At 29.4% G+C, this 24,119-nt stretch overlaps 2 protein-coding genes across 2 annotated transcripts; both read left to right on the forward strand.

The window, feature by feature from the left end:
• The first annotated feature begins 4,355 nt into the window (after window positions 1-4,355).
• Window positions 4,356-5,684, forward strand: LOC114185697 (zinc finger protein 10-like). The gene has a single exon (XM_028073568.1). The coding sequence runs from the start codon at window positions 4,607-4,609 to the stop codon at window positions 5,525-5,527; it is 921 nt and encodes a 306-aa protein (XP_027929369.1). The 5' UTR covers window positions 4,356-4,606; the 3' UTR covers window positions 5,528-5,684.
• Window positions 5,685-13,774: 8,090 nt separating this feature from the next.
• LOC114183625 lies at window positions 13,775-14,329 on the forward strand. The gene has a single exon (XM_028070707.1). The coding sequence runs from the start codon at window positions 13,775-13,777 to the stop codon at window positions 14,327-14,329; it is 555 nt and encodes a 184-aa protein (XP_027926508.1).
• The last annotated feature ends 9,790 nt before the right edge of the window (window positions 14,330-24,119 follow it).

The following is a 24,119-nucleotide window of genomic DNA, read 5'->3' on the forward strand; positions in this document are numbered from 1 at the left end:
TAGCGTATATATTTTTATTTTGCTTTTCTTGTAGAAGTTCCTACGAAAGAAAATTGACATACTGCATCTTGTTCCACTTGGTCCACTTGGAAGCCAATGATTTCTTTACTTTTTCACACAACCAAGATAGGAATGACAAGACATAACAAAATGAGTTATCCCATTATTATTATCAAAGAATAAATGCATCATCATCCTCGTACTTAAAAGATAACAGGTATCAAGTTTTTTTTTTATACATCCTCATTCTCACTGGAAAATTGTTATATTATTGTATTCATGTATGTATTTTTTTTATTATTCCAATATTAATTAAATATTTTTTATAAATAATAAAATAATAAAATATAATATTATTAAATATTCAATACCAAAAGAATATATAATATTTAAGAAAAAAATTATAAATTGTATACATTTCAAATTAAAATATCAATTAAAAATTTACGAGAATCAAAACATTATTAAATTTACAAACGGTAATGAAACTTAGTTAATAAATTTTAAAAATATTTTTCAAAAATTATAAAAGAAAAATAGATATTCAAATTAAAAATAATTTAAATGTTTCTTTACTTTTATTCTTTAAATTCTAATCAAATCTTTTTTTTATACATAATAAAAATTAAAATACATCACTTGAATAAAATTACACAAATAACAAAGATTAAAATAATAATAATTTAAATTTAACATATATCTACCATTTTTGAACTTTAGTATGTGTTGGATAATGATAAAAAAAATTAATGAAAATCACATTAATATTATATTATAGTAAAAGAAATATTTATACAATTGCAATGATAAAATTATACTTGTGATAATGAATTAGAAAATAAAAATAATTATATAAAAAAGGGTTAAATATGTTTTTGGTCCCTCAAGTTTCAGCGAAATTTAGAATTAGTCCCTCATCAAAACTTTTGACCAATTTAGTCCTTCATCTTTCAAAATGCGTGAATTTAGTCCTTTAAACCAAATTTTGTTAAATTTATTTGAGGTTTCAAACGCATTTCATGATAGTATTTAAATTATTTACACTGTTTGACACATTTTTGCTTCAATGTTAACTCAAATACTATTATGAAATGTGCTTGAAACATCAGATAAACTTAACAAAATTTGGTTAAAAGGACTAAATTCACGCATTTTGAAAGATGAAGGACTAAATTGGTATAAAGTTTTGATGAGGGACTAATTCCAAAAATTGCTGAAACTTGAGGGACCAAAAACATATTTAACCCTATAAAAAATACAAAAGTCATGATAAAAATAAAGTTTATTAAAAATATAAATAAAAACAATCAAATGTGTGTCTTAGAAATAATTCGATAGAGCATTAAATGAAATAGAAAAATACAAAAAATACCTTCGAGATTTAAGAAAATTTTTAAAATATCAAACTGGTCGAACTGTTTAAAGATAATAAAATTGTTTTAACAAAAACAAAAGAGTCATTCAAATAAAACAAAAATTAATAATAAGAATAAAGAATATAAGTTTTTTTATATTACTCAGTAAATGAAATGTTTATTCCATTGAACATTTAAATTGAGAGTTAAATATTCTCGTATGAAAAAATACAATAAATAAAAATATTAAGAAGTAGTAGAAATATTTAAATGTGCAATATAAAAAATATTTAATTGAAATACATCATTTGAACATTACTGCACACATAGGAAAAGCATCTTGAAGATGTGAGTGTGCTCATGATAAGCCAAACAATTAGAAAATAGAAAAAAAAGAGTGTGTATATATCTATATCTATCTAATTATCCCTCTCTCTCTCTATATATATATATATATATATATAGATATATATATATATATATATATATATATCTATATATATATATATAGATATATATATATATATATATATATATATATATATATCTATATATAGATATATATATATATATATATAGATATATATATATATATAAGTATTTTGGGTGTTTCAACTTCTATGCAAATTGTATATAGTTTTTTTCCAACATTAGGTCTCCATAGTATACTATAATACTTTTACAATTCAATTCAAAATATCCCTAGCATATGTCCTTCAAACATGACCTTCTACATGATAGAATATTTAAAGTAAATCAATCATTGATGAGAAAGGTCCTTCAACCTGTGGTAAGTTATGGTCTGCTTTACCTAAAAAAGCATTATATTGAACTAGATTCAAACCGAGTTGCCATAAAACCATGATATCTTTCAAGCTTACTTTTAAGTTTGGTTTGATTGCCTTGTAGATTGGTCTTTCACCCTGTGATGATGCCGGTTATAGAACACAAAGTGTATATGGTGTGAACATTGATATGCACTCTAGGAGGTTATTGTGTCTATTGTGATATGTCATTAGAGCTATCAAAATGGGTCATCCGACCCGACCCAGTCGAGTCCACCATGGGTTGATCACTTAATGAGTCAACTCAACCTAGCCCACTTTATTAGTGAGCTTAAAAAATTTGAAGCTCGACCTGGCTCATGTGAATCTAAATAGTTTTGGCTTGTTATGTTTTATCCTCCCTTTCGATCAATTCAGTACCCTATTATGCCAAGTTTTCTTCTTTGTTCATTGTCTTTGTTCTAAATGTGCATTCACATCTTCTTACAACCTAATTTGGACAAGTTATCTATTTTTATATTTTTTTCTAAGCATCTTACAACAATGTTCTAATACTAATTAAAATATGAAAAAAATTACCTTTTGATTTTTGCTCCATACCCATGCCCGAATTCTCATTTGGATCGTACATAAGATTTTTTCTACATCAGTCTTGACACAAAATATTATTTCTTTGGTTCCATATACTCTCTATAATTGCTATCGATATCCTCCTCCAAATCATATTTTCATTTTGATTTAACTTCGTGAGGTAAAAGTGTTGAAATGTGTTTTTACCTAATTATGGTATACATTACTCACTTCTACCCATATATCACACATATTGCATACTCTAGGCACTATGTTATACCAAAAAAATAGTTTCCTTGCTCTCTCCACACACATAACACATAAATCATTGTACAAATTGCATCCTCTCTATCTTAGGTATTTCTTATTAGCAATTCTATTTAGTGTAACTTTTCAAACAAAATATTGGAGAGATGGTAGTACCTTCACAATTAGTAATGTCATAAATAGTGTTGTATCTTCCCAATTATAATTGTTATGCAACTTCAAATTAGCATCTTTAACAATGTAAGACATATCATCTTTACCATCCCATATCCAAGTGTCTCCATTTCCTTACTTAGAAAGATTGTAGAAAGTTCTCACATTAGTGTATGTACTTATGGTTTTTCCCATATTCAAACCATTTCCAACTCATGTTCCATTTTCACTTGATTTCATTCAATTGTCCTAACTCGTCTAAAGTTGTTTGTTTCATATTTGAATTGTCATATACTTTAGGATATGGCACGAGTGATTTCATCATGCCATCTATCTTTTCAAAAGTTTATCGTAATTCTTAATCCGATATTCCATTTTAGATTCTTATCGAACTAGTTTCTTTTATAAATCCAAAATTATTCCTTAGATCTGTCCACCATTAAAATTTACCTTTTGGTATTAACCTTTTGGGATTCATGCATCATTGAGACCTTCCATAACCTTTTTTTTTCCTGGTCCCCACTTCCTTGTTACTATTAGTGATCATATACACAATAACTAGTTTCTCTTATACTTGATAAAATTGGCTACAAATCTTTTAATTAATCACCCTTTACTTTATGCTTAAGGCTTTGGATCTCGTGTTTCACACTAGAAATTTAAGTGATACACTGATTTTATATTTGAATCTTATTCTGATATAGTTTTGACTTAATTTAACTTTCATATTCGCACTATATTTTCAAATATAAAACGAGCAGAAGTACTAATTTATTTGGAAAACAATCCTTTATCTAAAATATTCTTTCTTAGAATTTGATATTAAAAAAATTTGAAAATAAAACATAAACGAGGGAAATTTTAGAAACACTCTTATTAAGTATATGATAAAATTAATTAGAATTTATTTACATTTATAATCAACACCCAGATATATTTTTTTAGTTGGATAAAAAGAGTACATTGCTCAATTATAAAGTTTGTTTTCCGCTCAAATAATAATAACAATAATTTGACTAGAAGTATCACAAAAGACCAAACGGCAGAAGAATAATTTTCTAGTCATTGCTGCATCAAAAGAGGATATTTCAGTCAGATTTCTTGATTTGAGTCTGTAATAATCTGTGGCCATCTCACACAACTAATTTAAGGACCCACAAGAATAATTTTCTAGTCATCGCTGCATCGCATTCTCTCACACAGAAAATGCAGGAAAACGGGAACTTGGAGTATTCATACAAATGTGTGATTAACTGTGTTGGAAGCCAACCATAAAATATACCATAAAACAAAAAAAATATTAGCTAAACTCCGAGACCTTCAAGGTAGAGTACCAACTACTTCACCTTCCAAAATACTCTCTCTCCTCATCTATCTCAAGCTCCTCCCACAGTGTAGACTCATGTAGCTTTCAATTCCCATATCTACAATCTCAAAATTCCCTTCGCTTTTCCTTTTCCTGAATCGAGGTGAACAATGGAGGAGGGTCAATGTTTGATCAGGAGTAAGAGAAAGTACTCTATGAGCTCTAATCTTCATGGTTCTTCTACTAATTACCCTTCCTATGATGACCACTCATGGGAAGAACAAGCCTTTGCTAAAGATGCAGCTTGGTCTGGTTGCGTGTGGCCACCACGATCATATTCTTGTACCTTTTGCACAAGGGAATTTAGGTCAGCACAGGCTTTAGGAGGCCACATGAATGTTCATAGAAGAGATAGAGCAAGACTAAAGCAACCATATAGCCCTCAGAATGAAATCCTCAATGATGATATTGAGAAAACACAAGCCCAGAATTCGGTTCAAATTTCTTTCACTTCATTGGGTTACTTATACCCACCTTCTATCAGTGGATTGGCTCATAACACTAACCCTAATTCTGATCCTTATTCTCATGTTGTTGCTCCACCTTCCAAAGTTTTAGGCACATCAGTTAACAAGAGATGCAGAGAGAAACCCCAGATTCCGCTGTACAATAACTCTTCAATTTTCAAAGGATGTCATGAGTCTTCCCCTTCTCTTTCTTCCAAATCCTGGCCAAATTTAACCGATGACTTCAGATTTTGTTCGAGTAGGCTCGATCTTGAAGCTAGTGTTGAGAAAAAGTTGCAGGGATTGGATTCTGGGTGTAGGAGTGAGGGTGATAAGGGTAAAACTGAGGTGGCTATGAGCATGAACTTGTTTATGAGTCAAGCTCACCCAGTTGTGGAGTTTGAGAATAAAGAGACAGATACAAGTTTCAAGAAGAGAAAATCAGACACTTCATCCATTCCATTCTTTCCCAAACCATGTTCAGTTGATAAGGATCATGTGCAGTCAGAGATGTTTGATTTTAGCCCTAGCTCTATAGAAGAGCTAGATCTGGAGCTAAGGCTTGGTTATAGGTCCGAGGTATAGTAAAACATTTGAAGTTGTTAATAAATATAATTTTACTCTTTTCTGATTTCCCTCTTGTTTCTTGTTTATTTCTTTTGATACCATGTAAGGAATATTTTCATGTTTGATTGGATGTGTGATAATAACAATATGGCAATCTAAACCAAGCTAGCTCATCAAAGAGTGCAATTATATATATAACTGATGTTTGCATCGATTTTTACTAGGATCAATTAAAAGCATCTGAGAAACATTGCGGTTCTATATCATTTTTTAGTAGGAACATAACATATATACAAGATTCATGTGATTGTAGAACCTATTTTAGCAGTGTATATTAAGTAATATGAAACATTTTTTGTAACTAGATAATCAACTTAGGTTAGGTTGCACCCTGTAGTTTAATTTCATTTCTTTGCTTTTATGCCACATAGAAAATCTGTCTTGAGCCACAAATCAGGTCACAAAGATTAGTTCTATTTACATTTTTAATTGGCAGAACTCACGCAAGCAGGTTTTTCCCAGTGAGATAACTCATTATTATTTGCTTGTGGAAACACTACTTAAAATTATAGTGTCAACTTCCAGGTTTTATACCACAAATTTTCTTGTATGTTGCTGGAAGAAGCTTTCCATATGCATGCAATGAACATATATATTTACCATTGATGCATGCTTCTTGTACTGATTATGTGGGGCCTAAGTTGGTAGATAGGTTTGAACAGAGCATAAAAGAATTATTGATTGTGTGTGTAAATTTGATGGTTGGAGCATTGAGATGAGTGCATGCATGTGGGGTTTGAGGGTGAAGGATCCTACTAAGAACTGCATGGAATATTGTGAGCTCGTTTTCCTATTCAGTACCTGACTGACATATGAGTAAAGTTAGGAATATATAAAACATGTTTGAGCGTTTCAAAGGCATATAAAGTCAGATACATCCCAACATTGATTCCCTTTTACTTTGTATTATTCTCATCTTCATCAGATTTGTTGCAATGGTTGGTATCCTTATTCCCTCGCGCATAAATCCATTTGCTTACATTCTGTCTCACCTTTTTTCTTTTCCTCACTCTTTCCTAAATCCCTCCAAAATCTGCCACCTACTCCAGAATCAATCTCTTTAAAGAATAGGCTGTGATATTATGCTTTGCTTTTTTATATTCACAAGGAGAATATTATCCCAACAAAACTCATTGGACCTTGCAACGCAATTTTTGTTTCTTCTTCTGTATGCATGAATTAGGTACACACAATGACAAGCTTCTCAATTATAATGTGTCAACTCCAACTTCCCTACAAATTAACCATGGCCACTCAAGTCTGCTGCATAATCGATGCACCTTGGTTGGGAGGTGATATAGTACCATTTTTTCTCTGATGGATACCTTCAATGGGAATTTGATGGAACTAGAATCGCGTCTTTTATTTTTACCTAAAATGGTCAATTAAAAGAGTTATTTTTAAAAATTTATAGGTTTCGTATTAGTTGGTTTTCTAAGAGAAGACATAAAGTATACATAGCGTGACAATTTACTTTTATTTAAATATCAAAATTTTATATTTGATAACAAACTTTTTTTTGACAAAATTTGTTTTCTACACTAAGGTATTATAATTTTAATTTTTAGATTTAATTAGTCGGATTATACCCAGTTTTGTTCCAAAATTTCAAAATGATACACACTTTTACGTTTGTATTAATTTAGTATCTAAATTTGTTAATTTGCATTAATGCAATCTTTTATGTTTGTGTCAATTTATAACCCAAAGTTGAGTACTAAATTTTTAGGTACTAAATTAACACAAAGGTAAAAATGGGTAACATTTTGAAACTTTGGAACGAAACTGAGTATGTTTCAACTAATTAAATCTAATTTTTATTTTTTATATACTTTTTAAATTTTTTCACTTTAATCGGAAAATGATAAAGGATTGTCGAAGTTTGTTAAAATTCTCTTTATTAAAATATCATTTCTATTGTTTTACATTTTTTATGAATGAGGAAAAATCATTTGTCTTATTTAAATCATCTTTGTTTTTCTGATTAAAAAATCAGATTTGTAATCTCTCACACTATAATATCTTCTTAATAAAAATGATAAAATTGCAGAAGCTTACTTACTTTGTATAAAAGACATTTTAAAATAGCCTTCAATGCTAGCATCCTATTCTTCTATTCTTCTAATCTGTATCCTTCACTAGCTACGTATATATGCACATACATATAGTGGCGGATCTTGATTAAGAATGTTGGAGGAGCCAAAATAATATGATTATTTGATTTTGATTGAATCATTAGTATAATGTTTTCAAAAAATAACTTATGTAACTGAACAATTGAATCATCAAATCGAATCATTAGTATAATTTTTTAAAATACGTGAAGAAGTAGAATCTATGTTGTTTTTCATCGTAGTTTTTCTTTTATCACTTTTAAAAAAACATTTATTATTTTATTCTTCATCAATATAATTTTTTTTAAATATATTAAAAAATAATTTGTTATAATCTAGTAAAACATTGAGAGACATAATTATTAAAAGAGAAATATATGGTAGTCAAGTCATAATTAAAAATCGGTTATGAAAAAACACATAATACATTATTCTTTACTTCTATAATAATAAAAAATGAATATACAAGATACTCATGAGAAAAAAAAAATAATTTTAATAACTATTAAAATAATATTTTATTATCAAGTAAGATGAGAGAGTTACATCTTGTTATTCGAGAAAGAAAAGAAACAAATAAGAAATAAGAGCAAAAATAATAAATAAATATATATATATATATATATATATATATATATATATATATATAACTTTATTTTTCCTTCAAAAACAAAAAAAAAAATACGAGAGTGAAAAATTAAAAAGGCAATGAGAAAGAAAATAAAAAATATCTTATTAAATATTTTGTTTAATTACTCTTTTGGTTACTATCTCCAAAAATATTAAGGTCTTCACATTTTCTTTAGTCTCAATTTGATTTCAATTGTTTAGTTACAATTTGATATTTTTAGATGAAAACATAGATAAAAAAATAATTAAACATAAATATTTGTATTCTTTGTTATATTTGATTTTATGATTTATGATTTATTAGTATTAAATATTTTATTTTATAAAAAAAATAAAAAATATATAATATAATTTTCTTCAATTTCTAAAATACACTATCTATAATTTAAAAAAAAAATTAAAATTCTTAAAAATTTCAAAAATATATATATAATTTAAAAAAATAAAAAATATTTGGGGATGCCAAGGCCCCTCCCAACTCCATAGAAGCTCCGTCACTACATACATATGTGTAGCTATATTTTTCTTTTTTTCTCTTTTTTAAATAAGCTTATGCTAAACACCATATGTGAAGATTTTATTAAATAGGAAAAAAAAAGAAAAAAAAAACATAGAAATCACATCAAACACATAATAAAATTACATCACACAAATAGGAAAAAAAACTATTATGAATAAACTAAAGTAAAAACATAATTTCCTTCACGAAAATCCTTCTATAATTTGAATTCCATATACTTTTAAAACTCATATATTTTAGAAGTTCTTATTTTAAAGATTTAGTATTAACTTTCTTTTGAAATATCTCTATCATGTTTCTTTGTAGTTTGAACTGACTTATCATTATATTTAGTATTAGAATCTTCCATTTCATCAGACATATTAATTTATTTAGAAACTAATTAATTTTAATTTATATGCAAAACGAACTTCTTTAGACATTACAAAATTAGGATTTGTCTCAAAACTATTATATAGGGAATGTAGTTATTGTTGGAAACCTGTAAACTATTAATGAGAATGACATTCTTGTAAAAAAGAAAAAAAGCATGTTATGAATAGGACACCATAAATAATAACATCTAGATTCTTAACCAGATAAAATTCATTTATAACACCAATATATAACTATCAATTAACGACAACTCTGTGACTGATATGTAATTCAAATGATTTCCATATGAAACATAACTAAGTAATTTGCATGAATTTCAATTAATCATTTTTTGGACAAAGATAATTCATCCTTATTTTTAGTTTTAGAAATTATTATATGTTGTACAAGTAGATCTAGTTTAAAAGGAATATATTTTGGGTCTTGTAAACGAAGACTAATATTTTGTATTCTTTTTTTAAGGTCTTATATTTAGTATTTTTTTTTTAATGTCAGTAATAAGTGTGTATTAAAATAAGACTTTTTGACGTATTTTTTAAGGAGAGACTTCTTGACTTACTTGGTGACATTTTTTTTTTCAACTTAATTAATTCAATAATTTAGTTTTCCTTATAAAAATAGAGAAGAGAGAGATGGCAATGAAAATTAGGGTAGCATATTGCAGAGTGCACATGTGCTAAGTGTCGCTTTTCAACTTACTTAATTGGCGATGAAGAATAGAACTATAGAATGACAAGAAAATATTAGTTGTTTATGAAATTGTCTGGGAATTCTATGTTTAACAAGCATTTCACTCGTTAATTAGAAATTATTGCTTTGGGAAATCCGAATTTTGAAATAGAAACTTCAGAGTATTAGGTGGTATTTTGTCTGGGATTTGCTATTCGTACTTAATTAATTTAGTTTTTGAGTCACCACTCACTTCTTTTTGAGTAATTCATTTAGAATATAATTGCTATGAAGCAGTTTCTTCTCTCACGAACTCACTTGCACATACTTTATTTATGGTGGGTGAGCCTCATCCAAAAAATTTATATCTTACAATTAACAAAGTAAAATAAAGTTCTGAAGTACATCTGATTACGTAGATTCGTGAAGTAAACATATAAAATATTTACAAAGAAATATTAAAGTGAGACTTTTGATATATTTTATACATTTAGTTTTCCACTTATATTTAAATATTTAATATATTTACTTTTTTAAATTATACAAATAAATTATATGTAAAACCTCTGACACATTTCCACTTAATTGAATTGACATTTTGATGAGACTCAAATCAAAGAATTTATATAAACTAATTGTAAGTAATTAAAATTATAAGAAAAATAAATTTACACGATTTTGAGCATTTCTTCCAGCACCTCTTTCTTCTTCCTGCACCCCAATAAAATATTTTATTCTCATCTTACCTCTCAACAAAATATATTAAAAACCCTAAATTTATTTCCTCATGGACCTGTCTTGGCCTTCAGCTGCCATCTCCATCATCTTAGCCCATCACCATTTTCATTTTTATCATCTTCACAAAACTATCAACATGGTGAATTTCAGATTGTCCAATTCAAAACTAAAATTTTGGATTAGTGAATCTAATATGCATTACCGGATTCAAAGTATATATCAGATTATCTCATCTGGCATGTAATTGTAAATACCGAATTGGATAATCTAGTATACACTCCTCAATCTGATAATATATATCGATAGGGACGGATTTTTATATAGACACATGAGTGACCGGGGTTCCAAATATTTTTATATTTTTATAATTTAATATACAATTTTAAATATTTCTTTTAAAAAAATTATGTATTTTTAATATATTTTATATATTTTGATATTTTAAATATCTATATTTATACATAAAGAAAATATTCTCTATTTATGTTCACATTTATTTTTTTATTTTACCTTTTAAATAATTTTTTAAAATTAAAATAATTATTTTATTAATCTTTTAAGTAACCATTTGTTAATAATTTAATTTTTTTTTCAATTTGACTGGTTTTTTACACATAATCATAATAAATAAAAATCAATTACATTAAAATTATAAAAAGTATTTATATTTAATTTTATTATTTTTTATCATCATAAAAAATATAATATTTTTAGTTGTTTATATAAAAATTATTTTAGGTTTAATTACTATTTTTTTGTCTCTATTCCTGTTCACAAAAAATTAAGTTGGTCCTCTAGCTCTTTTTTTTTTAATTCTGTTCCAATTTTTTGAAAATTTGATACAATTTTGTTCTTTTTTGTTAAATTTCTTGAAATGGATCAAGATTTTTTCATCAAAATTGAAGTTGCAAAGAAAAATGATTTGCTTTGTTGGTGTAATTAACATAATCATAGTGTCAATTTTGATGAAATTTTTTTGACTCGCACAGAAATCGGTATGGGTACGGGACAAATATTTATCCAGTGAATAGAATACGGAGGAGCTACTACTTGTATCCTATCTGCCCCGTTGACATCCCTAGACTTAACATACAATCATCAAAAATTTGAAGTCAATGATTTTTTTTCAATGGTCTTCACATAGCAAGAACTTTGCATCAGACCCACTAGCTAGCTAAACATTTTTTCATGTGGTTTGGTGGATTGAGACCCTTAGCTATTAGATTTTCTTTTGGGGTTGAAATATTTTTCAAAGTAATTTTGCTGATAAAAAAATTTCTAAAGTAGTTGTGTAATAAGTGACTGATTAGTATAGTGAAACGTTTGTGTGATGCTCCGCTATAAATGTAGTAGGATTTTGGTTGAGATTGTTTCTTTAATGTTATTTATTTATATTATTAATAATATAAAATATAATATCTTTGTTGCATAAATTTATACATACTTATATTTTTATATGGATTGGAACACGTATTTTTTATATGTGAATATATTAATTGTTCATAAAAAAAACATGTAGGAAAACATTTGATAGGACTAATAAGTTAAGAGTAGTAAGTATTGATATAATATTGCTTATTTAGGTGCGAAAGAAAGATATATTAGAGATTTTTATGTTTTTTTTTTGGAATTTCCATCGGAGTGCACTACAAAATTTTAACTTCTATTTATATATGTTTTGTACTTTTCACGTACATATTTATATATTAATTAAGGTTATATTGATGAATTATATATATATATATATATATATATATATATATATATATATATAAAATATTTATTAAATTTATTATTTTTTATGAAAAAGTAATTAAAATTTGGTGATCAATTTAGTAATCACTAAATTGATGACAGAAAAACGATTATCTATTTTAGTCAATAATAGTAACTGATTTCAACTATTAAACTCAGTTTGTAAACCATTGAATTTAGCTAACACTAAATTTTATCAATGCCATGCATTAATATTAATAACTACGGAACTAATAACAAAGACAGGTTAATTATTATATCGGTTGATACTTTTATCAGTGATCATTTTTGTCATATAATAAGTTGGTCTATATTTCATGATTTCTCCTTATTATTGAAAGAAAAATGTTAAGTGAGACGCAACAAAGAATTGGATGTTTGTGAGTTTTGGAAGATAATATCTTTTGAGTTAAGGTTAAAATAAAAACGAAATAGAAGAAATGAAATATTAAATCAACGCGAGAAAAAAGTCTGATTCAAAAATAAATATTGACAATTTTATTAAAGGGGATTTCAAAATAAATTACTTAAACAAAAAAGAATAACTTCTGAATATTATATAAATAATCTAAAATGCCATAGCTATCATCATATCATTGTGTTTAGATTTTACATAAAGCAAGGATAGACTCATCTGTACCAGGTTGTCATTTTAGTAACATGCAAAACGAAAGATAAGAAGATCACATAATTATTTAAACTATTTGATTAAAGAGTCTCTAACATCACGCGAACAAACCACATAATTTATATATTACCAAAAATGGATAAATTTCATTAAATCGTTGGAAAAATTATTCATGCTAATTTCTAAACAAAACACCTTTTTATCTACTTCAGAACTTATATAATAGATGTTTATCCCCTTTTTGCTAATGAAGAGTTTAACACCATTGCAAGTGGACCAAAATGTTTATTTAATTTCTCATTTCTCTAATAAATCGTTAAATAACCAAAAGAAATATTGCAAATGACAGCTGCAACTAATTCTTCAAAGACAAATTGATATTGTATTTTCTGCCACACACAATCAAACACAATAATAAGCATAATACTTGAATTAACTTTTACCTTCAGGCAAAACATTTTTTTAGCTTTTCACCGAGCCTAAGAGAGCACAAAGTGAAAATCATATAAACTCTTTTTGATCCTCTCAAGGTAGTGTAAAAGGAAATGTCTGGTAGAATAAATGAACGAGTAATAAAGATTCTGCAAATTAATATTTTATTCAATTAGCTTCAAGGTTTTCTTACCATACTAAGTTAACTATATTACTCAGCTGACATAATAAAAAAAAGGAAAAAAATGCATAGTTTCTGCAGTTTTCCAATCTGATTATAAATTTTGTCTCAGCCATTGTTGACCATAGTTTCATACCACTTTTTTTTTTCCTTTGTGGAGTTTATGTCTTCTTGCTACTTCCCTTTCACTTGCCAAAGAAAAATGGAGTTCAGCACCCCAATCTATAAGAAATCTGAGATAAGGTGGAGCTCAGAAGAAGAAGGTGGTCCTGGACAAGTGAAATCGTATTCTTGTTCCTTCTGCAAGAGAGGGTTCTCTAATGCACAAGCCCTAGGTGGCCACATGAATATCCACAGAAGAGATAGGGCAAAGCTCAAGCAATCTTCTGAAGAAAGCTTGCTTTCGTTGGACATCTCAATCAAGACCACAAGTGATCACAGTAACGACCCTTCTGATTTGGAAGAGAAAATCTTGTTTCGGTTGGGTTCTGGAGAAGATCAGAAGCATGCTAGAAATCGAAAAATGCCATTCAATTTCCCTCTCAAAAGTGATCATGATTATGCACCAGAAAGGGGCATGTTGATTGGTTCAGCAGAAATTCCTTCTTTTGTTTTGGGGCAGAGAATTGAAGAGAACAAAGCTGATTTAGACCTTGAACTTAGGTTAGGGCTTCATCCCCAGGAGTCTGCAACGTTGAACACAAGATCGTTCTTTTGAAGTAGCGTTCCATGTGTGGAAGATCAGTGAAAAGTTGCTTTTATCTCATACCTAGCTCTTCTTCCAACTTACAAGGTATTTAATTACGTTTAAGAATTTAATTTTGATACAGTATGGATATTGTTTTCACTCACAGTACTGCATCAAAATTAAATTCTCTCTCTCTATATATATGTTTTGCTAGTTCAATAATGGGACGCTATGATGTGAAGTTTATGTTAATATTGCTTGTATTATTCTTCTGCTGTTATGTAGCAGATGGGTTTGTGATTTTCGTTTTGTCTTTCTTTTTTCTTCTTTTGGTGTTGTTATGTTATATCCACAGTGTACACTGTTTCTGTAATGATGCAACTATTATTTTAAGTTGTTGCTTCGGGTATTATATATAAGAGAGTTCTTTGTTGTTCCCAAAATATGATTACATAGCTGGTTTGATTTTATATTGCATGTTCCAGCTTAAATTTCTGTTATATAAGTAACATTTGATATACCAAAACGATATCGGATCAACACGAAATTATTTGAAGGAACAAGAAAAACAACAGAACTCAATATATCCAAGCAATTTTTGAAAATAGATTCACCTTGTCCCTTCTCCTTCATAAGTGAAACAAGATAACAGTCCATAATCTCATTATAACTTCATTTTGCATGCAATTTGACCAGTTCTCTTCAGAAATCTACGAAGGTTCATCGACTTCTGACCTAAGCTCCAAAATACCCCATTCACGATCTCATAAAAACTTGCTAGGTTTTACAATCTATTAGCTTAATTCTCATACTTTTCACTTTTTTCAAATAAAATATTTTGAAAACTTTGCCATTGATTTTGATTTTTTTTTTCACTTCCTTGATAGCATCACTTTTAAAACGATGATTAGTTTGAGATCCATTGTTTAATTAACTCCACTTGTGGCAATTGAAGACCGCGGTTTCTAATTTTTCTCCTCTCACTAATTAACTTACTGAATTATCTAACCTTCAATTAACAACTTATTTTTGCCTATAAAACTTTTAGTGGTGTTATGAGGAATAAAATCGAAGGGGATAGAATTGTAGTTTATACAGTATAGAATAAAAAACAGTGGCCAGAGAAAATACAAATAGGGTTAATATGAGTTGGAGATAACAAATTTTTGAATCAAAAATATCACAAGTACTTGCATTATTGTCACAAATCTTATGAATTTGCATTTCTCTAAATAAGGAAAGGGTGGACACTTGGGTACGGAAAGGTGAAGAGGATGAACTATACACAGTTAAATTGCTTATATGAAGTTTTAGGACAACTGTAATGGAAAACATACCATCATGTTCACAACATTATGGAGAGTGAAGGTAATACCATTTGGACAATACTTCATAGAGAAATTCATGCTCAATAGAGTACTAAAGAAAATGTAAGACTTATAGGAAGTAATTTGGACAATGACTTAGGCGTTATGTGTTGGGAGAAGGTGGAAACAACCACTACTAAAAAAAGCATTTTAGCAACCACCTATTTCGGTCGCTAAAAAGCTTAAAATCGGTCGCAAATCATTTAGCGACCGACATTTGCAAAAATCCTGGTGGTAAAGTTATTAGTGATCGAATTAAGTGTTGGTCGTTAAATAGCCACCGAAATTTCGGTCGCTAATCTGTTACTAGAATGATTGGTCACTTCCTATTGTAGAGACCAATTTAGCCACTAAAATTTCAGTAACTAATTCGGTCGCTAAAATGACAAAAATTATTAACTTCAGATATATAGTAACCTTTATTTTTCGGTCGCAAATGTGAAAATATAACGACCTTTATTTTTCGATGGCTAATTAAGTAATTTTTATCTTAATAAAAATATCTTTTGGTGACTAAATCGGTGACAAAAGTAAAAATATTTAGCAACCAATTATTTTGGTGACAACTACTTATATACAAAATTTTTACATACTTGTGAACAATATTTTAACCTACTAATAAATACTACAAATTTAATAATGCTAAATAACTATTAACTCAAATATCTAATGTAATAAAGAGAAGTATAAAAATAAAAGTACACATTACATGATCCAACATAAAAGAAATTGGAAATAGTTCTAAATAAATATGCAAGTTTAGAAGTCATCATATAATTAAAATTACACCTAATGATCTTGTGATCTACTATTATTAGATTGGTCTACTACATTTGTACTACCATCACTACATTACGCAGCTTGAACAACAAGGCCAACAACTTTTGCAGTTCCACATCTTATTGACAGCAACTAAATCTTGTTATTTTTCTTTGTATTCTTAGGACTCATGTTATGATTCTTCTCTCTCCGTTGCTTTATCACTCCTTTCCCAATAGAGCACAACCTGAATTGATCATGCGTGAACAAATTTGCCATGATAAATTGTCACTACAAGTCAAGAACCACATCAAAATTCATATAATATGTGGCTGTAAAGAAGTTAAATTATGGCAGCAGAATCAGTGTGAAACAGAGATAACAATACAACACGTTCCAACAAGACAAATTATGGATGTGAATGAATGGATTAGTCTAACTGCTTTAGAATGAAGTGCATGGGTACCATGGATGCTATCTGAATTTAAATGACAGTGTGCAGGAATGAATGCAGCGTGAGTACCTCTGGCAGTAGTACGACAATTCAATTGTGCATAGAACCATATTGTAACATTAAACCCATTTGTGGCAGTAGTGAAACATTTGAATGCAGAATATGGTGGCCTAATGGAATGCAAATGTGAATTAAAATATCTATGCAATTCCAGAGTTATCAGGACAAAAGTGGTTGTTGTCTTTTACCATGAAAGTGTAAATCAATTCCAACTGAACATCATTCCAGCAAAAACATAACCCAAAACTGATCATGAAAGTATAAAGTTAATTCACAGCAACAACACACTCTATTCAGTCCCATTTCATATGCAATGCACAAACCAAAGATAAAATTTGAAGCATAGCCTTTAAATATGAAAGTGAGAATTAATCCATCATATACAACAACTAATCAACACATGGCAGGAGAGAATTCAACCAACAGAATTATGGACTGCAAAATCAATCAATTCACATATGGCAACAACAAACTAAACTGCAACAACAATAGAATTTATCAGCAAAAGCAGTATGCATTAATGGAAATCTATGACAGTAAAACTAGTATGCAATGATGCCAAACTATGAAGATAAATACTACTTGTATGGTCAAATCAGATTTATATGCATTATAACCTTTGGACAGAATTGATGTTTAAAATACAACAACATACCAAATCAGCTCATAGTCCCACCAGGTATTTTAACTCAGCCACACACTCAAATCAATTCAACTCCAAAAGCAACGCAAAGATGCACTAAAGTATCCCAAACGAAGATGAATGCATGAGAGGCAATGGTGAACTTAGATTATAAAAGAGATCCAGAATGGCAACCACTGAAAGGATGTGGTCTCATGCTATTTAAGTGTAAATTAAGCCACATATACATGTGCAAATTCAGTTACAACAAGGTATTAATGTGAACTATTCCAAACATGATGAATGCAATGTTAAGATGCTAGTGAACTTGAACTACTGGGAACTCAATATGATAACAACAGCTATTCAACACATGGCAGCAGCAAAATTACTTATTTAACTCACTCAAATGCATAATAGAATGTAAAACAACGGCAAAATAACACTTAACATCATCAACACACTTAATCAAACTTAATCCAGATAAAATGCACAAATTATAAGTGAACGTGATCAAGGACAATGCTAATGAGAGTTGGAAAATGAAGACTTTTACAAACTACCACTAGAGCTCATGAATAGAAGCTAACAACTGTAGTGGATTCCTTCAACAGAATCACTAAAATGCATAACTTCATCCAATTCAATCATTTAGCAAAAATATTGATTTCAAAACAGCCACCAAAATACACACAAGCTATCCAAAACAAAGCAATGAAATCTTAAACTACGGAAATGAAAACAAAAGTATGCCTTCACAGAAGATAGTTTGAAAAGAAGATAGTTTACCTCATTAGTTGTTACAACTCTCCCATCAATGCCTTCACACAATAGCAAACTTATACCATAGTGAGAGGTCAAACACAAGTATCAAGATTAAAATACCTAGTTCATCGTCAATTCTAGGAATCTGACAAGAAATAATAGTTCTACATAGACATTAGGGAGATGCAAGGAATCCCCTTACCGGAAGAGTTAAATTTCTTCATACCACTAGTATCAAAGCCACCAAAAAATCTCCCACCTTCGCCTGATGTAAGGAGAAAACAAGATAAAATAATCACACATGAAAAAGTCCTCACTTGAATAATGAATTGCTTAAACGAATGCCAACATTAGAAATTAAAGAAAAATCATTATTAAAGATTTAATAGAGATTACAAGGCATCCACGAAAAGATTTGAAATATATACCACAATCAATCATTTGTCTTGAAAAAATATATTTTCTTAACTTTTTTTTCAACAAACACGAAAACTCTAAATCAAAGAAAGGAATAATAACTTACTATTGATAACCCTATAATAGTGAAGAAGAAGGGAAAGGAACTCTACGATTTGTGATCAAAGATTTTCACAAGTTGATATGGTCAACTTCACCTCGTGCAGAAGTCGCGATTTGTTAGTCTTTCCCAGCAAGAGAATGCTCCTCAGTTTTGTTCGCTTTCTCGAACAAAGCCTTTGGAATCCCACACTGAACATCCAACGCAAAATGAAACGAGGATCGCACAACTCTCTCGTGAACTTTAACCTCTGCCGAGTCCACTATGATATTCTCATCCCAAGCCACATTCCTTGCTAGTTCATGCATTAAACATTGTAGGAACAGAGGAATGAACGTGGGTTTGGGAGAACAAAAGAAGAAATTTGTGTTTGGATACAAAGGAAGGGGAATGAATGGATGGAGCCCATGTACGAGCTTAGGGTGAAGGCTCCCTTTTGTAACAGTGAGCAACAAAGTTGGGAGAGGAGTTTCTAGCACATGCTTTAGTGGAATGAAGTGGAGAACGGGGTAGGAGAGGTGACTTTGGGAATGAAAGGGAATTGAGGATTATGGTTCAGAGGATTTGGTGGCAAAGAAGCGTAAGAGTTAAAAGAATGTGTTTTTTTTGTAGTGAACTATAACCACTTGATTTTTGAGTATAAGATATCTATTAGCATATGAAATTTGTGTGACTCATAAACACAGAACAAACATTTAACGTTTACACATTCACATCTAACATAGAGGGATTTGACATTAAAAGTGATTGATGACATACTTGTAAATAAGTAATCAATATTTATGTTTGGTGCCCCAAGGTCACACGTAAATTTACGTCAGTTGCAGTCAAACTAGACGTAAATTGTGATATTAACATCTAACCCTAGGGCCCTAGACAAAATGTTAAATTTTTTGTTTCAAATTCTTTTCTCCAATGCTTCCATCTCTGTGCACGAAACGATTTTCGCTTGTTTTCTCTGTGCGTGAAAGGGACGATGGCATCAAATCCATTAAAGATATATTTGTCGCTTGCTTCAATTTTGAGTTTGCTTCCATTTTCATTTCCTGAAAGCTTGAAACCCAACCATTTGCAGCAGCGGTATGCAACAACTGTTTGCAACAGTGGTGTACGTTTCTCATATGCTTCAATGTTTGTTTACCTCCATTTTCATTTTCCAAAAGCTTGAAACCCTCCATTTATGACAGCAATGAGCTACAACGGTGTGCGACATTGGAGGACGGTGTGATCTCCAACTATAGTGGCGACGTGACGATGAGTCTCCTTCTAATTGCAACGGTTGTGTGAACCACCATCCACAGTGGTGTGCGATGAGTGACTTCCCAAAACACCTTTTTTTTTGTTTGTGCTGTGTAAATTCATGTATGGTTGTTTGCATCAAAAGTAAATTCACGTTTATTTTTTATACAGACGTAAATTTATGCCTCTCAAATCTACGTCTAATCTAAACCATACATGAAAATCCAAAAGTGTCAGACGTAAAGGGGTTTTTCTGTGTTAATGACTATTGGGTAGGAGTGAGTATTTTAGTTGTAATCAAGCCATAACACTACAAAAAAACATGTAAGTAACAACAATTATTTTTGCATTTTGCGTTGTTTTTAACTGTCAAAAAATTATACCTGATGGAACTAAACCAAAAAGCCAATATAATCTGGAAGGGATGGATAACTATTATATGATATATGGAACCCAAGTAATGATGTTGTATTTAGGAAAGTGAGGGTTAATGCAAAGAAAATACTATTTAGGCATGAATAAGGAGCAAAATCGAAAAGTTACTTTTTCATACTTTGGTTAGTATTTATGTTTTATACAAAGCATTAGAACATTCACTACAAAAAATCATGTATATTGTAGCAATTTTAATATGACAGTTCTTTAAAACCGCCACTTTTTACGATATAATATGTTAATTAAAGAACTACCACAATTTACATGTAAAATGCAATATTTTTAACTGTCATTAGTTGAACCGTCACATTTTATATGTAAAATATGACGTTTTTAACTGCCATTTTTTTAATTAATATCAATATAACTTTCATCAATTTCACTTTTCCTCTTACTTTTCAATTTTCATGTCCGCTCTTTCACTTTCCATGTCCCACTCTTGTGTTTTCATCCTCCCGCTATCAAAATGGAGATAAAGAGGAATGATAATAAAGAGGAGAATTATTAGACAAAGCTAGAAACAATAGGACAACTCAAAGCTAACAACTTGAAGTTAAGGGTAGGTATATTGTTTGGCTAACATAGGATGTAATAAGGCTCTACTGGTACATTTAGGACGATAACATGGTGGTAATTTTAACAAAACATAGGACTGAAATTGAATAAAATAGAAGATAAATTATAAGAGGGTAATAATTGGGTTGATCTAAACCTCATTGGAATGATACAAAAAGGCATAGACTACTCAAATTTGTGAGCAATATTTTCCCATTAAATAGTTTTTTACAATAGTTTCCTTATTATTATTGTCTCTTTAAACAATATTTGTGGACTAGTGAATGGTGAGCATAGTGGAAGTCTTGCACTAATGGTCATATAGTAACAGTCTTGTAATGGTGAGTGTCAATCTCATACTGATGGTCTTGTGGCACAAACAAGAATTAAGGAGTAGAACCAATTACAATTCACTGTCAATAATCATTTCAATGTTAGCTTATCACACTTTGATCATCCTTCCATTTAGTTTCACTGATCACAAGTGCAAAAAGATTATTTAACTTTCCCTAATAGGTTTCGGTTTCAAGAAAAATATAGACTTTCAAACGTGGTGACACTTTTGAAATTATTTACATAACTATATGTAGGCTTTGGTTCTAAAATAACTTAAGCTTATATTGGTATAGACTTCGGTTCATTAAAGAATTGAAGCATATATAATGACGCAATGCCATTTTTGAAAATATTTGCACAATTATAGAATTCAATTGTACAAAGAACCAAAGCTTATTCTTAGCTAATCAAAGAATATACTTCAATTCTGCAAAATCGAAGCCTATTCTTTTGCCTAGGGTTAAACTTTTAAAAAAGTTACTTATTTTCTACAACATTGCATCATTGTAGAACTTTTGTATCTCTTCTACACTTGCAAAAACCCACAGTCTTTCTTTTCCATTGCAACTAAATAAGCCATTGTTGGTCTCCTCCTTACACGAAACCCTTCTCCATTATCATTGACAGTTGTCACGAAGCATCTTGTTCATTGTCCTTTCCCTTTCCATTCTTGGTCGTCATGAATCAGCTCTTGTTGCTTGGAAATTTGTTTTCCTCATTCTCACATTTGTTTTAGTCTGTTTAATGTTTGTTTGCAATGAGGAGTCATGATGTTACGCATTTTGGTCTTCATCATTGGTTCGTCAAGGTCATGCATTGCTTGTTGACGTCTTAGTCCATTGCCTTCGCCTTCTCCTTCCATGTTTCATGCATTGCTCATTGTGTTGCCCACCTCATACACGTGTAGCCTCTCATTTTTGCATTCCATTGTTCGAAGCACACTCACATTTCTACATTAAATTATTTCAATTTTTTTTTAATTCACAAATAGGCTTCAATTGCTTCCGTAACCGAAGTCTAAAACCTCACTTTTTTACCTCTCTTTGATATGCTTCGATTGAAGAACTGAAGTACAACCCTAAAAATAACTAGTATCAACTCTCTTTCCTATACTAGTGAATTGTTTGACAATGTGCGAGCTTAATTTCTAGTAGTTTTCTTTTATATCATATATTCAAGGTTTAATTACATTTTTTGTCCCTGTTTTCGTCCAAAAAATCAAATTGGTCCTCCAATTTTTTAAGTCTCAATTTGGTCCTCCAATTTTTTAAGTCTCAATTTGGTCCCGGTCTTTAAAAAATTGATGTAATTTGGTACTTTTTGTTAAATTTCTTGAAACTAATCAATGATGTTTTATCAAAATTGAAGTTGTTAATTAAAATGGTTTGTTTTGTTGATGTAATTAACATAATCCTAATGCCAATTTTTATGGAAAATTATTGATCAACTTCAAGAAATTTAACAAAAATATAACTAAATTGCATCAATTTTTCAAAATCGAGACCAATTTGAGACTAGAAAAACTAGAAGACCAACTTAACATTTTTTGACGAAAAGAGAGACCAAAAAAGTAATTAAACCTAGATTCAATATTGGACCATAAATCATAAGATTTAATGTATCACTACAAGAAAATCTCTTATTAGTGACTAATATTAGGGATTAAAAAAATAATTAGTCACTATAGTAACCAATTTAGATACCAATTTATAAACTAAAAATTATTGGTAACTAAAATAGTTTTAAATTGGTCACTATAATAAATTGATCCTTAAATTAGTCACTAACATATTAGTTACCAAGGTTTAGCTACCAAAAAAATTAGTTTCTAAATTTGTCTCATTAGTGATTAATTTAAATACAAATTTATAGACTAATTTTTTTATAACTAATGGTAATGAATTCACTATAATGATTAATTTAAAAATTATTGTAGTTATCAATAATTTTTAATTTTATAAATTAGAATATAAATTAGCCATTATAGTGACTAATTATTTTTTTTAACTAAATTTTGGTCACTAATAAAATGTTTTGTATGTGTATTCGAACGTACTTTTGAATCACCACAACTTGTTCTTTGTTGGTCTTCTCTACTAGCTTCACGTTCACGTACATAGGCACGTGTAACTCCTTCCAATATGAAAGATCTTCCATTATTGATTTCCAAAACAAGTAGTTATCATGTGAGTGACTCCTTTCATCATCATAAATCACACAGTTTGCTCCCTTGAAATGATAAAACTTTGATATCATCATTGGGAAACTAAGTAGGTCATGCAAAAAGGAAAAACCCTTCATATATGTAGCTTAAAACAACCTTATACCTTATGAGAAAAATAATAAAATATAATAATAACACACCCTCTTTTTTTAATGTATAGAACTCACTCGATGTGAAAAAAAAAAAGGAAAATCAGAATCAACATAAATAATTACGAGAGTAGCATTACGAAAGGATCTCTCTTCTCGAGAGATGGTATACTAATTCATTTTTTATTGGATGACTCATAGCAATCTTGAATCTCTCTTTTTTTCCTCAATCGTTTTTCATCTTACTATTTTTCAACTTATGAGTAATTAGTTTTCTCTTTTATATATGTATCTTTGTTACTCTCTCAAACTCTGTTTATAGTCAAGATCGCAATTAAATATATATTAAATGTTATTCACCTTTCCAAAAAATAAATGTATATTTCCAATTGTCAAAG

This window comes from Vigna unguiculata, chromosome 5 (genome assembly GCF_004118075.2).
Source record: "Vigna unguiculata cultivar IT97K-499-35 chromosome 5, ASM411807v1, whole genome shotgun sequence".
NCBI lineage: Eukaryota > Viridiplantae > Streptophyta > Magnoliopsida > Fabales > Fabaceae > Vigna > Vigna unguiculata.

Bases quoted from the DNA above. Each gene is read 5' to 3' on its own strand.
- LOC114185697 (XM_028073568.1), top strand. From the start codon at position 4,607: ATGGAGGAGGGTCAATGTTTGATCAGGAGTAAGAGAAAGTACTCTATG.
- LOC114183625 (XM_028070707.1), top strand. From the start codon at position 13,775: ATGTCTTCTTGCTACTTCCCTTTCACTTGCCAAAGAAAAATGGAGTTC.